The sequence below is a fragment of the Hordeum vulgare genome, chromosome 6H, assembly GCF_904849725.1.
Source record: "Hordeum vulgare subsp. vulgare chromosome 6H, MorexV3_pseudomolecules_assembly, whole genome shotgun sequence".
Lineage (NCBI taxonomy): Eukaryota > Viridiplantae > Streptophyta > Magnoliopsida > Poales > Poaceae > Hordeum > Hordeum vulgare.
In genome coordinates, this window is record NC_058523.1 from 394,845,725 (window position 1) to 394,860,256 (window position 14,532).

Below are 14,532 nucleotides of genomic sequence, written 5' to 3' on the forward strand. Positions count from 1 at the left end.
GAGGCATGGACGGCTTCGGTGCTACCATGGGAGGCATGAGTTTTGGGTCTCTCATGGGAGGCATGTGAGCACCTCCGGATGACATGGGTGGACACATGTCTTTCGGTGTGCCTCACATACCTTCGCCTGATGTCGTTGGAGATCTTGCCAACACCTTCCGAGCTCCCAATAACAATGCGACACGTGACAATGAAGAGAACGAGGGAGAAACGTCTTCGGATGAGGAAGGAGAATCACAGGAAGAGGAGGACGATGATGAGGATGCGGCATGATTGTTGATGTGCCGTTTGTTTGTGTGAACTTTTATGTCATGAACTTGGTTGGGTGATTTTGGACTTGGTTGGATGATGATGTGGCGTTGATATACCGTGCAATTAAACTATGCTATATCTTTTTTTATGTTTGAAATATCACCATATTGTTAAAATGAACATGTTGCAAGCGTCGGCTGCACGCACGCGTTGAAAGTTTTAGCGCGTCAGCTAGAGCAACGTACGCGTAATTTTTTGCAGCGGTCGCTGGAGCCAGCGCTCTACTGCGTGAAAAAATCCATTATTTAGGTGCTATATCTTTATTTTAACGTGTCACGCGGCTGTTGGAGATGCTTTAAAGAAAAAGAAAAAAAAAATCCTTGCTTCATACATGGGGTGTTTTCTAAGATGAATACGGTAGCCGGTAGGCATCCGCTCTGATTTCGGCCGTACGCCCGTACCCAGATAAAATTGGCAGGGCATTCTCGTAATTTTCTGCCTCACCAATCCCAACTCGCCGCTGCCCTAGCTTTCAGACGTTCGGCGACGCTCCCTTCCCTTCCCTTCCGTCGTCTCCCTCCTCCCCCCCGTGGCACGAACACTAGGCAGAAGGGGTTCAAATTTCGGCCTGATCCAGGCGCCCACCCACCTTGATTCCACCATACGAATCCACTTCTCCATTCTGATCTCCTCGTCCCTGTTCGATCTGCCCCTTCTCTCGCCGATTCCTGACAAGATCTGATCCCTCCTCACACACATGGATCCACGCGCTAGGTACCCTCCCGGAACCGGCAACGGTCGCGGCGGGAACCCTAACTACTACGGTCGTGGCCCGCCGTTGTCGCAGAACAACCACCACCACCAGCAGCAGACGTCGGCGGCGCACCAGCAACAATACGTGCAGCGCCAGCCGCAGCCGCAGCGGCAGCAGCATCACCAAGATCACCACCACCACCAGCAGCAGCATCACCAAAATCACCACCAGCAGCAGCAGCAGCAACAACAGCAGCAGCAGTGGCTGCGGCGAAACCAGATCACCGCGGCCGGGACCAGCGGGCCCAAGGTCGTGGCGCCACCCCCAGCGGCAGCCGGTAACGATTCTAGGTGAGACGATAGAAGCTTAGTACTAGTTTGGACGGCAACTTATAGGCTATGGTAGCTGATGCTTCAACACATAGTTTAAGCATCACCAATGTAGCTTGCGAAAGCCGACCAAATGCTGTGGGAGATGATACTTTTTCTGATGTTTAAGCAACAACCCACATCACTTTTCTGAATTCTATATTTCTAGCTCAACTGTAATATAAGTAGTTTAACAAACATCGTGTAAGTAATGAATCATTAATCTAGACATGATCATAAATAACAATTCTAAGTGGAGAAACGTAAACTGGAGATGACCGCCTAGCAATATTTTAATTTATTATACTCGGTTTGTGCAGTTCACAAGATTGGAAGGCCCAACTGAAGCTTCCACCCGCAGATACACGATTCAGGACAGAGGTAATTCATGCCATCTTGATTCTTCGTTTTGTGTTTGTTTCTGGAGTTTGGGTACTTCTGGTCCAGGAATACCTGAACTTTGAAATATGTCGGTCGCTATCTCTACTTTGTGTAACTAGCTTTTTCTTGGTGTGCTAAAATTGTAGCCACGACTCTATTTATGTATCAACTTTTGTTTGTGATGCCTTACATTGCACGCCAAATATACGGTGGTCCTAGTTTTGAACACTGTTTTGTCTGAAATCCATGGGTTATCTTCAGACCATAACATGCAAAACAATATTTCATTACTTGATCCTTGATGCTAGCTACTTGTATTTTTAACATGAATAAATTTTAGACTTCATCCTATATGTTATTGTAATGATAATACTTGCATATTAAGTAACTTTGGTTATGGATTGTTTATCCCCACAAGTGTTAGACCCCCTGGATCTTTGGTTAATGTCATGTTCAATAAGCTAGTTCATATGTTGCTTCCTTGCTTTGTGTCTTGGTGTGGTTGTTATTATTTAATATCGTTCTCTGTATAGGATGTTACTGCCACCAAAGGGAATGAGTTTGAAGACTATTTTCTTAAGCGTGAACTCCTGATGGGAATATATGAGAAAGGATTTGAAAAGCCCTCCCCAATCCAAGAAGAAAGCATTCCTATTGCATTAACTGGTAGTGATATTCTTGCTAGAGCAAAAAATGGAACTGGCAAGACAGCTGCATTTTGTATTCCTGCACTGGAAAAGATCGACCAGGACAGAAATGCTATTCAAGGTTTGTTCTGCATCCTCACTTGATCTGATAGATACTGTTTGGGGGTCAAATGTATTACCCCTGCCTTGATTGTAATAGCTGATAGAAACTTTGACATGTATATTTGCTTCTTCCCAATGCGGGATTTTATTTGTTTTTGTTTGTGTGTACTTGTGCATTGATCAGCTATATAGTACTAGAAAGTTTTAATAAATCAAATGCTGCCTCCTGTAATTTGTAGTTGTTATAGTTGTTCCCACAAGGGAATTGGCTCTACAGACATCCCAAGTCTGCAAAGAGCTTGGCAAACACCTGAAGATCCAAGTTATGGTCACCACTGGTGGAACTAGCCTGAAGGATGATATTGTTCGTCTATATCAACCTGTCCATTTACTTGTTGGAACGCCTGGGCGTATTTTGGACCTTACAAAGAAAGGTGTTTGCATCTTGAAGGACTGTTCAATGCTTGTTATGGACGAGGTAATTCATTCTATGCGCATCTAAATAGCCATATCGCTTGCATCGTCTTGTAAATGGCTGATTATTTTTTAATCTTAATACATGGTGAATATTTGTTCACTTGTATTTGTATCTGTCTCTTTGGATGCTGGTTGCTGACCATACTTTGCCACTCTGTTATGAAAAGTTTTCGAATACACAGTTTATGTAGCTATTGGTGGCAACTACTTCCTCCGTTCCTAAATATAAGTCTTTGTAGAGATTTCACTAGGTGACTACATACAAAACGAAATGAATGAATCTACACTCTAAAATATGTCTCTATAAATCCGTATGTAGTTCCCTACTGAAATGTCTAGAAAGACTTATATTTAGGACCGGAGGGAGTAGCATTTTTTTGCTGGGCCTGTTTGGTAGTTAGGCAAGTCGAGTGAGTTTAAGTTAACAATTGCTTTCGTTCGTGGCCGCACCTATGTTAAGTACTCTTTGCTACGAGGGTCGCACACGTCACTGACTCAGAGAATTGTTGAAAGATGCACTTAGACTTAGCCAAAATGTAGCTCCTATTTTGACAATGTAATATAGCTTGATAAGTACTCCTCGGGTTTGAGCAAAGAAGTTGTGAAGTTTGCAACCTTAGGTAGTAGTACATGAACCAAACATGCCATGGGTTTATAACTGGTTGGCAACTTGGTTTGAGCTGAGCAATTTTGCATACATAACTTGAGTTCATCAGCAAGCCAAATAGTTCTTACATCTCACACTATGCCTTCAGTTGTCATTTTAGAAGTGCCTTAAGAAGATCATGCCAGAAGAAGAATTTGTAGCTATTGGACTATGCTTATGCCGATTCTGTTTTTCCTGACTCAAACATGCAAGTATATGATTCACCCCTCAACCACTACATCAAGTAACTGCCCTTTCTATTCCCGTCGAACAAATAAGTTTTTTTAAATCAAACTGTAACAACGAACTCTAAAAACAACAAGAATGCGATAAAACTCATGAGAAAGCATGTATACTTGCAAGCAATAATAACCCTGTGAAAAAAATGAGTTCCTGTATTTAGGCTAAATAGTACTCCCTCCGTAACTTAATATAAGATGTTTTTGGCACTGTCATAGTGTCAAAAAATGTCTTATATTAATTTACGGAAGGAGTAGTTTGTAGTGAGAAGCACTGACATTAAGATCATTGCTTAATTTACTTGTGAATAAGAATGATAGAAAGATGAAACACTGGTAAAGAGTATGTACGACGGCAAAGATAGTCTGTAAATGAATTGATTTATGGTTCCTAAAGGACAAATAGTACCTGAAGCTGAGAGACAAGGTGGCGGTGCCCTCGTCTTCATCTTGTAATATAATATAATGAAATGTATTGAATCTATTTTCTCTTGGGTTACTTGTCTAGCCTACCCCAACTTGCTTGGGACACTGTAGTAAATGTATTAAAGCTATTTTTGTTTGTAGAATTTGTGCTGAATGAATTTGCTTCTGTAGTCTTGGGCTTGTCAGTAAATAAATATATCTACATACACATGTTCATGCTTTCTTATGAGAAGTGTTGGCTTTTCGCAGGCAGACAAGCTTCTCTCTCCTGAATTTCAACCTTCTATAGAGCAGTTGATCCGTTACCTTCCAGCGAGTCGACAGATTTTAATGTTTTCAGCAACATTCCCTGTGACTGTCAAGGAGTTCAAGGACAAATATCTGCCTAAACCTTATGTTATTAACCTCATGGATGAACTTACACTGAAGGGAATTACACAATTCTATGCTTTTGTAGAAGAAAGGCAGAAAGTTCATTGTCTTAACACCCTCTTTTCCAAGGTTTAATAACTGCCTCTTAATTTAGTTGGACATTTTGATCACCTGCATACATATAAATAATCCAACTCATGTTTATATTGGTACAGCTTCAAATAAACCAGTCAATAATATTCTGCAACTCTGTAAATCGTGTTGAGCTTTTAGCGAAAAAGATCACGGAGCTTGGTTACTCTTGCTTCTACATCCACGCAAAGATGCTGCAGGACCACCGTAACAGAGTTTTCCATGATTTCCGTAATGGGGCATGCAGAAACCTTGTTTGTACAGGTAAGCAATTATGTGTCTTCTGTATTGTCTGTTTTCTATTTGGAGCTCATTGCTAGTTCATCTCCCTTTGTGTGCAAGCTGGTCGGAGTTATCTGTGCTCTTGCGTACAAATGACATATTGGTGTCACTCAATCTAAGCTTGTCTTCATACTTGCCATTATGCAATTTATTTTGATGAAAAGGCACATGTACTAATGTTTCAACAGTCTACTTGAAATTTTAACTCGGTCTAATCAATCACTTGAACATGTTTTGTCTTCAATAAACCATCTACTCCCTCCGTTCCTAAAATAAGTCTTTGTAGAGATTTCACTAGTGGACTACATACGGATGTATATAGACATACTTTAGAGTATAGATTCAATCATTTTGCTCCGTATGTAGACCCTTAGTAAAATCGCTTAAAAGACTTATATTTAGGAACGGAGGGAGTATTTAGTTTGCTGTTTTAAATTTCGGTTGTTCTATCCTGAAGAGATACTTGTCAAATGTCAAGCGACTAACAAAGTGAGGAGTGTCTCAAATTAATTCTGGCAGTGAAAGACACAATCAAATTGAAAAACTTAATATTGTCGCTTCATGCTAGTCAATTTTCCAGTGGCCACTTCTAACTTCCATCAACTGCTTGTTATAAGCAGAATCATTTCAGTAGTGAGTTTATTAAGAAATAAATGCTATAGTAATATTGTCTGGCAGTTGTTGGACTTGTTGCTGGAAGTTTGGAAGAAGTGTGTGGCATACCATTTGTTCAAGTTTCTTACGCCTGTGGCTTCATCTTTTTCAGATCTTTTTACAAGGGGGATAGATATTCAAGCTGTTAATGTTGTTATCAATTTTGATTTCCCCAAGAGCTCTGAAACGTATCTCCACAGGGTAAGCAAATGATTTGTTGACTCAATTTCTCATACTGTGACAATCAATTTTTTGTATTTCTTGTGTATTCTGGGAATATTGTTTTATCTGTTCGACAATCCTGGACCAAAACAAAGGGATAGAAAAATGTGTAGGAATAGGATGGAGGCCGAAGTGAAAACCTACAGGCTTGAAATTGCAGTAAAAAGTTCAACTAGTGGTGTTCGGAACACAGGAAGCCAGCATAGGAGCTAGAATAAATTAACGGATGGATTAAAAAATTAAGGGTAACTGGCTGTGCTTGCCTCTTGGTGAATCATTGTTACACGTGAGCACGTACACATGCACCACCATTGTTTTTGCTTTCACATGCCATTGGACGGTCCACCTGAACCAGGTCCACCCTACTTCTACAGTCAAACACATCTAATCCAGCAGTCCAAGGCTGCACCTGTTTGCCTTCGTCCTATGCGAAAAATGAGCTTTGAGCGCATGTTCTAGTTCCCATGAAAAACGGAGGATAGGAAGCCTTCTCTTTGGAATCGGTGTGGCTGTTCCTTTGCACCGAAGGCTCCCGAAGGAAAGAAATCCATAGCAAAGGAAACCTCCACGATTCCTGTAAATTTCCTTCGTCCCTAACGCAGCCTGTATGGTTTCTATCCGAATAGAAAAATAAATTGTGTATCATGTAAATGATTTATCCTTGATATTCTGGTTACTTTGTTCATAATATCTCTTCCTGCTCTGATTTTTAATGATTCACATGACCTTTTTTTGGCTTTATAGGTTGGTAGATCTGGGAGGTTCGGTCACCTTGGTTTGGCTGTGAATTTGATCACCTACGAGGATCGCTTTAACTTGTATGCTCATTTCCTACCTCAAATTTCTTGACCTCTTATATTTTTAGTTGCTCTCTTGACAGAATATTGTTTCCGGAACAGGTATAGGATTGAGCAGGAGCTCGGGACTGAGATAAAACCAATTCCCCCTCAGATAGACCAGGCCATATATTGCCAATGATAGGATAGTGCTTTCACATGCATTCACTTTCTCTGAGTAATAAGAAGACAACTCTTGTAAATACCATCTCATCACCTTGCAGGTAACAAATTGTTCTTGTTTGTGGTTTCATGTCATGATCGAAACCATCAACTGTTTAGTTTTTGAATCACAAATTCACAATGCCTGAAAATATGCTTACTGTCACCTGAAGTTTTTATTGTAACATTGTCATTTGGGGGTTTGTGTGGCATCCATTGGTTGGTTTAATTGTGGAAACTACTTGCAAATTTGCATAATTTTGTACCTTATGTGGGTGGTCACTTCACAAATTTAATCCATCACATTTGGATCTCCTAGTTTACATATCTGTATAAGAGCATCTCCAATAGATGGTCCAAAATTTGGCGGTCCAAAACCGAAGATGTAAAATTTGGACAGCCAAAAAGTGCGTTTTGGAGCTTCGAAAAAAGGCCAACTCCAACAGACGGTCCAAATTCTCATGGTCCAAAAGACCAACTCCAATAGATGGTCCAAATTCATGGTCCAAAACCGTCCAGCAGCCGCTGTCCAGCCACTGTACAGCCGCACATATTGCATAAAAACATGTTTTGAAACAACATAAAAAAAATTCATGTCCACAATATCAAATTATTACGTAGTTCTTCAGATCCAGGAGATGAAATGCAACACAAATACAACATAGTTTTGCATAATACAACATAGTTTTGAACAAACAAATAATGAATCTATGCGGATCTTTCGCCATGCCATTTCCAATGCTCTTCCATCAAATCTTTCTGGAGTTGGTCATGCACATCGGTGTCTCTAATCTCGCTGTACACCTTCATGAAACATCTGATGCGCTGTTCTTTTTGCATGGGGTTAACAGGAATGCCCATCAAATGATAGAAGTTGTAATCTAAATGTTTTCCACGCTCGTTCTCAATGATCATGTTATGCATGATCAGCAAGCGGTCATGATGTACCAAAGGATCTTTTGATCCCAAAATCTAGATGGTCCTCGCACAATAGCAAATTGGGATTGCAAAATCCCAAATGCCCTCTCAACATCTTTGCTAGCCGCCGCTTGTGCATTATGATAGACAAGTTCTTTTTTACCTTCAGGTTTTGCAACCGGCTTGACGGATGTACTCCACCTCGGGTAGATCCCATCTGCAAGATAGTACCCATAGTTGTAGGTGCGGCCATTTGCTTCGAAGGTCACCGGTGGTGCTTCTCCATTTGCTAAGTTGGCAAAGGGAGGTGACCGGTCGAGCACGTTGATGTCGTTGCAAGAACCGGGCATACCAAAATATGCATGCCAAATCCATGTTTCATGATCAGCAACTGCCTCAAGAATGACAGTGGCATCCTTCCCACGACCCTTGAATTGTCCATGCCATGCTTTTGGACAGTACTTCCATTTCCAATGCATGCAATCCACAGACCCGAGCATACCTGGAAACCCTCGAGCTTTGTTCATCTCCAAAAGCCTCTGAGTGTCCTGAGCATTGGGTGCTCTCAAGTACTATGGACCGAACACTTCTACCATAGCTATTGCGAATTGCTTGACATTGAAGATAGAAGTGACACCATATGCCATCATGCGCAAAGCGGCAGTGACCTTCTGCTCAATGCTATGGCCAAGCAACCCGGCACAGTTCCTTCTCTGCTCGAAGACTGGATTATGCTGCTTCACGGAATTGCAAATGCGGAAGAACAAGCCTTTCGACATTCTGAAACGGTGTCGAAAGTAATTCTCCGGAAAAACAGGTGATGATGCAAAGTAGTTGCGCACCAATCGTTTGTGTGCATCAATCCGTTTTCTCCGAATGAACGCGCGACCATAAACGGAACCACCGTGCTTCGGTTTCTTCCTCTTGTGCATGGCCACTAGCATAGCAACCTCCTCTTCTTCATGCAAATCAAATTCCTCGTCCGACGATGAATCATCCACGAAAGAGGAGTCAACCGAGCTCATCTACATTGCACACAACCACTGTCAAACATACTATCCAATCCCAAGTTAAATCATCAAGTTTCGTCATTTTTTACCTTGGGAATTCCGTCGAACACCTAGTGCGCGCGGTGGAAGAAGATGGCCGCCGGTTGGATTGGCTGCTGCAGACGGCTACGGACGGCTGCGGTCGGCTCCTCCGGACGGCGGCGGTGATAAGAAAAGAGCTTCGAGGCCGGCCGAGAGGAGCTCGGCGGGCGGCGCGCAACGGCCGTGAACAGGCTCACGGTCGACGGGGACGAGGTCGGCGGCAGCCTTAGACCCGGCGGAGGCGCCGAATCCCGGCGCGCCGGCTGCCTCCCGGTTCGGCGGCGTCCGGGCGGCTGCGAGCCGGCTACCGGCGAGGGAGGCGACGGCGGGGATTTGGGGTGGTGGCGGCGCCGACAGCGTGGTTTTCGGCGGTCGCTGCGGCGGATTCCGGCCGGCTGGTCTTCGGGAGGGCGGACGGGTGCAGGCGGGAACGGAAAGGAAGTGGCGGTTGGGCGTTCGCGGGCGGCGGCTGGTTTTGGACCAGATGCACCTCGTGATGTAAATTTGCACCGCGAGGTGTTGGATTTTACATCACGAGGAGGCCGCGGTCCAATTTTTTTTGCATATGGACCGTCTGTTGGAGCACCGTTTTTTGCCCCAGACGGTCCAAAAGTTAGTTATTTTTACATTTGGACCATCTACTGGAGATGCTCTAACTGTGTGTGAAGTTAGTACAGCTTAGGGAAAAAAATTCCCCGCAAAAAAGAAAAGCTTAGGGAATTTTTTTAACCTACAGATGCAACTATATTGAACTAAAGAGAACACTTTCACAAAGCTATCTGTATGAGGAAAGTACAACTGCATATAGATGGTGATGGTTGCCACACCAGTTGCGTGCGTGGCAAGCCTGGAGTGTGTCTGGTTGGTGCTGCACCCACGTAGTCAATGATAGTTAGCTGCGGTGCGGTTTTTGCATATCACATTTGAATGATGCGGTTAGAGGTTAATTCTTAGTCTTAGTAACAGAATATCTATGCTTGTGTTCTTCATGCTTTTACCTCCTGTCACAGCTTATGATTACCTTCTGTGATGTTTGCAGGTCTTATTGTGGGCCTCCTGTGGTATATGGGAACATTTAGTGGATCATGTGTGAGACAAGACGTCCGGGTGCTCTGATCGAGTTGTTCTGCTGACATTAGTGTGGTTAACTCAGGGAAAAACGTCCTGTTACTCTTTCAGGCACACGGCAGTGTACATTGCTAGGTGCCTGTTATGGGTCTAGCCGTGGCCTTTTAGGTCTTTACATCATAGTCCCTTTCCTTTGTTGGTGGTGTCGTCAGCTATTTCTCACAGGACATTTTAACCCTGTTACTTAGTGGTTGTGAGTGTGAGCTGTTGGTGCACACAAGTTATGCCAAGTTCCAGCTTGGTCGTGTGTCGTTGAGGTGTCAATCAGGAGTCGGTCATCTAACTTGAGCTCTGAACTGTCGATGCATCCTAGTAGTCGCTACTGCTTTCAACCATTAGAGATGAACTGGATATGAGTGTGTCAATAATGTGCAGTGAGCTGCATTGTGCTATGCATACGCAACCTTCCTCTTGCATCATGCCTAGTACAGTAGTCAGCTGGGGTTTGTAGCTATTGGCCGTGAACTGGATATTGGTCTGTCAATAATGTGCATCGAGCTGCATTGTGCTACGCAGTCTAGCTCTTGCATCATGCCTAGGCAATGTGCATGTATGTCATGGTCCTCGCTTAAATTCTGCTGGATATTTCCAAGTTGACAATGTATTTTGTTGAATAAACAGAGCTTATCTTCTGCTATCTGTGCTGGACAAGGGATGCCAGTAGACAGTGAACTATTATTTGCTGCCTCGTTGTTGATTGTCAGCCGTCTTTCTCTTGGTTCATTCTGTGCTGTCTACGTGCATCTTTGTGCTATGGAGTATGATTTTTTGCGACGTATTTTTCTTCGATGATTACGGAGTCAGAAGACCCCCTAGTTCGTGAAGTATTGAGAAGAAGTGATTCTGAATAATTAATGATCTGTTATTTAACTCTGATGCAAAAAATAACAATATCTCATCTGCATTCTGACATTTTTTTCAAACGATGGAGGCCGGGAGGGAACGTTGTCATATGTTTTGAAAGTTGGACCCTCGCAACAAAGAAGGAAAAGGGAAATGTAATCATCAGCACCGAACTCCGTTGCCTCGCCGGTTATCTTATCGAACCTCTGCTGCGGGCGAAACTCGTCTCTGCACTGAGTGCAGAGTGCATGGTCTTGTTAGCTGCGAGTGGCGACGGGCTCTGCCCAGTACGTGACACGCCTTTCTTTTTTACGTCTGTAGGTTGGGGCAGCATGGGACGAGTCAAAGGACGTTGTCCAGGAAATATTCAAACGCTCCTGAATCAGACACAGTCCCGTGTTACTATAGTATAGCGCAGCGTATACTTCTGCCGCGCCATGCATGCGAATAGTGGCAGTGTTTTCTGCTCTCGCTCTCGCTCTCTCCATATCGTTTTTGTGGTGCCGTCGCATTCAGGTGATAAGTTTTTGCCCCCTGTGCCGTCTTTTCTGGACAAGTCTGTGACTGCCATGTAACGGGAACATGAGTGCTATTTATTTTGTGGTACCATTGCATTTAGGCCACGAGAGCAGGAGTGCCTGCCTGAAAAGTTGAACGTAGACGCGCAAGCAAAAAATACGTTCATTACGGCGTCTTCTTGTCCGATCAGCCCCTAATTTCATCCGTATATGCAACCTGCAAGCCTACCATCCTGTAGTGTACATGTGCATGTAGATGTAAGCTGCAGCATACGGTCCATACGTGGTACTACATCATGATGGATCGGATAATACGTTTGGCTTATCTGGCCCTTCACCCTTGTGAATTGTGATGGAGAAACAGAAACGCGCACTGGTTGCGTCGACAGCTCTTGTGCGCGACTGTAGCAGTGGCAGCGGCGGTACACGTCGTCGAGGAGCGGGTCAGTGACGGGGCCGAGGCGAGGCCGGCCATCATGGTGACCCTCCTGCGCCTGCAACAGCAGCAGCGACAGCAGCAGCCCGGTGTCTGTCGCAGCGACGCAGGGAACTCTGAGCTCCGCATTCAATTCCACGAGAGAGCGCGCGCACGCACATGTACTACTACTCCTTTTCCTTTGCTCAAAATCCGAGCTTGCTAGGGGGGTAGTACGCTCGAAGGGCAGAGGGTTCATTTAAAGTCACTGCTTTCTCTTGCCTGGCTCACGTCTTCATCTCGCCGGCCTTTTGCGAGCCCCATTTACTCCCCTCCCCTCCCCTCGCTGTACGACTCCCACTCATCACCCTCCCTGCTTCCTCTGCGCGTAGACGCGTCTATGTAGGACTATGTACGTGCGGCGCCGCTACGCTCACGACCAACGACACAAACACCAGAGCCCAAAGCACCACCGCTCCGTCGTACTTGGCACTGAGCGAAAGTGAGTCCAAGAGAGTGCGGTTAACAGACCCCTCGTATCCGTCTCACACGCCCAACCGGACTTCTCATATCAAGCTGACCGACATTCCCCGTATCCAGACTATATCTCGGACGAATATAGGACACTCGAATACGGGTGCCACATGGACTAACCGCAAGGGTCCACGCGGTCACGCGCATATAGCACTAGTCCGACGAGCGCCTCCTTGGCTCTGCGCCACATGACGCTACTCTAATGTGCTACCCGAGGTAGGAGGCCGGCTATTTAAGCCGGACGGCGACAATCGAACCCTAACACGCACCATTTCTCTTCCTTTCTCCTTTTCACTGTCGACACTTGCAAAGCCGTCCGTCGCTAGCCATGTCGTGACGCCGGGTCACCACGTACTCGATGCTTACGTTGAAGCAATGATTGTAGATCCTCGAGGAGATCTAGGCCATGCGCACGACTCGTTTCGCTGCCAGCCAACCTCCTGATTCGTCGGCTTAGCAGCAGGAGGAGGAGGAGGCGAGGATGATGGGGAGGAGGCAGTTGAGAGGAGGGGAGCAGTAGCCGAAGGAGGATGAGGAGCGGGCGGGGGATGATGTGTAGGAGACACAGGAGGAGAGGGAGGAGTAGACAAAGGAGGAGGAAGAGAAGGAGGAGGAGACGGAGGCGGAACAACCATCGAAAGCGAAGCCCGAACCCATGGGGATGGAGGCGAAACAGGTTGTGTGATTTCCATGGCGGAGTAAGAGGTCGTCCAAAGCACGGAGATGAAGGAGTAGTCCACCATCCTTGAGTCCATCCATGACGATGCCTATGTAGAGGCCAAACTGACGCTTCATCTGATAGCAAAGGGCGGAGATCAATGAACTCTTGGCTTCTAGTTCGTCCGACGACGAGCCAGAGCCTCTACAAGCGCCAAAGCTGTTGTAGTTACCCTTCTACATGGAGCCCGACACAAATATAGTGGGCATCTCCAACGATGGGTATTTTAGATATGTACGTAGTATGTAGGTTTTTTATCTGTATGTCTAGTGTGAATTTGAGGCTTCATGTTCGATGCAACATGCCTTTTTTGTGATGTCCCGTCAATGAGATCGGATTTTGGTACTTGCGATTGTTGACGCTCTCATGGTGTTGCGTGTGGATCAGTGGTAGTTTCCTTGCTACTATGTTTTCTCTTTCGAGTTTCAACGACGGTCCTATTAGGCTATATTTAAGGATGCGTGATACGTCTTCATCGTATCTACTTTTCCTAACGTTTTTGTTTTTGTTTTATACTCTAATTTGCATAAATGGAATGAAACTAACCCGGACTGACAGTGTCTTCAACAGAACTATCATGGTGTAGTTTTTTGTGCACAAATAGAAGTTCTCGGAATGAAACAAAAATTTTTGGATATTTTTTATGAAATATATAAAAAATATTGGAACCAAGATCCATCGTACGGGGTACCACAATAGCCCACTAGATATCAGGGCGCGCCATCTAGTGGGGCCCACGTGGCTCCACTGATCCTAATTCCAGCGCTATAAATTCCTATTTTCGGAGAAAAAATCAGAGAGGAAGTTTCATCGCGTTTCACGATACGGAGCCGCCGCCACCTCGTGTTCTTCATCGAGAGGCCTAATCTGGAGTACGCTTGGGGCTCCAGAGAGGGGGATCTTCGGTCTTCGTCATCACCAATCCTCCTCCATCACCAATTCCATGATGCTCTCCACCTGGAGTGAATAATCCCTTCGTACCCTTGCTGGTCGATGAAGAGTTGGATGAGATTCATCATGTAATCGAGTTAGTTTTGTTAGGGCTTGATCCCTAGTATCCACTATGTTCAGAGATAAATGTTGCTATGACTTTGCTATGCTTAATGCTTGTCACTAGGGCCCGAGTGCCATGATTTCAGATTTGAACCGTTTACGTTTTCACCATTATATCTATGTTCCTGATCCGATCTTGCAAGTTATATGCACCTACTACATGTTAGAATCCCCATACCCCAGAGTGACAATAATTGGGATTCTTTCCGGTGATTACCGTAGTTTGAGGAGTTCACGTATTCACTATGTGTTAATGCTTTGTTTTGGTTATGTATTAAAAGGAAGCCTTAATATCCCTTAGTTTCCTTATGGAGCCTGCTGCCACGGGAGGGTAGGATAAAACATGTCCTTTTCCATAAGCAC

At 44.7% G+C, this 14,532-nt stretch overlaps 1 protein-coding gene across 1 annotated transcript; it reads left to right on the forward strand.

The window, feature by feature from the left end:
• The first annotated feature begins 736 nt into the window (after positions 1 to 736).
• On the forward strand, positions 737 to 10,777 carry LOC123401333 (DEAD-box ATP-dependent RNA helicase 8). The gene is made up of 10 exons (XM_045095118.1): positions 737 to 1,355; positions 1,694 to 1,754; positions 2,288 to 2,522; positions 2,743 to 2,981; positions 4,541 to 4,792; positions 4,879 to 5,059; positions 5,844 to 5,932; positions 6,698 to 6,771; positions 6,853 to 7,013; positions 10,000 to 10,777. The coding sequence occupies exons 1-9, from the start codon at positions 1,009 to 1,011 to the stop codon at positions 6,929 to 6,931; spliced, it is 1,557 nt and encodes a 518-aa protein (XP_044951053.1). The 5' UTR covers positions 737 to 1,008; the 3' UTR covers positions 6,932 to 7,013; positions 10,000 to 10,777.
• The last annotated feature ends 3,755 nt before the right edge of the window (positions 10,778 to 14,532 follow it).

Bases quoted from the DNA above. Each gene is read 5' to 3' on its own strand.
- LOC123401333 (XM_045095118.1), top strand. From the start codon at position 1,009: ATGGATCCACGCGCTAGGTACCCTCCCGGAACCGGCAACGGTCGCGGC. The intron at 2,982-4,540 runs GTAATTCATTCT...GGCTTTTCGCAG, and splicing joins CAATGCTTGTTATGGACGAG to GCAGACAAGCTTCTCTCTCC. The intron at 5,060-5,843 runs GTAAGCAATTAT...CATCTTTTTCAG, and splicing joins CAGAAACCTTGTTTGTACAG to ATCTTTTTACAAGGGGGATA.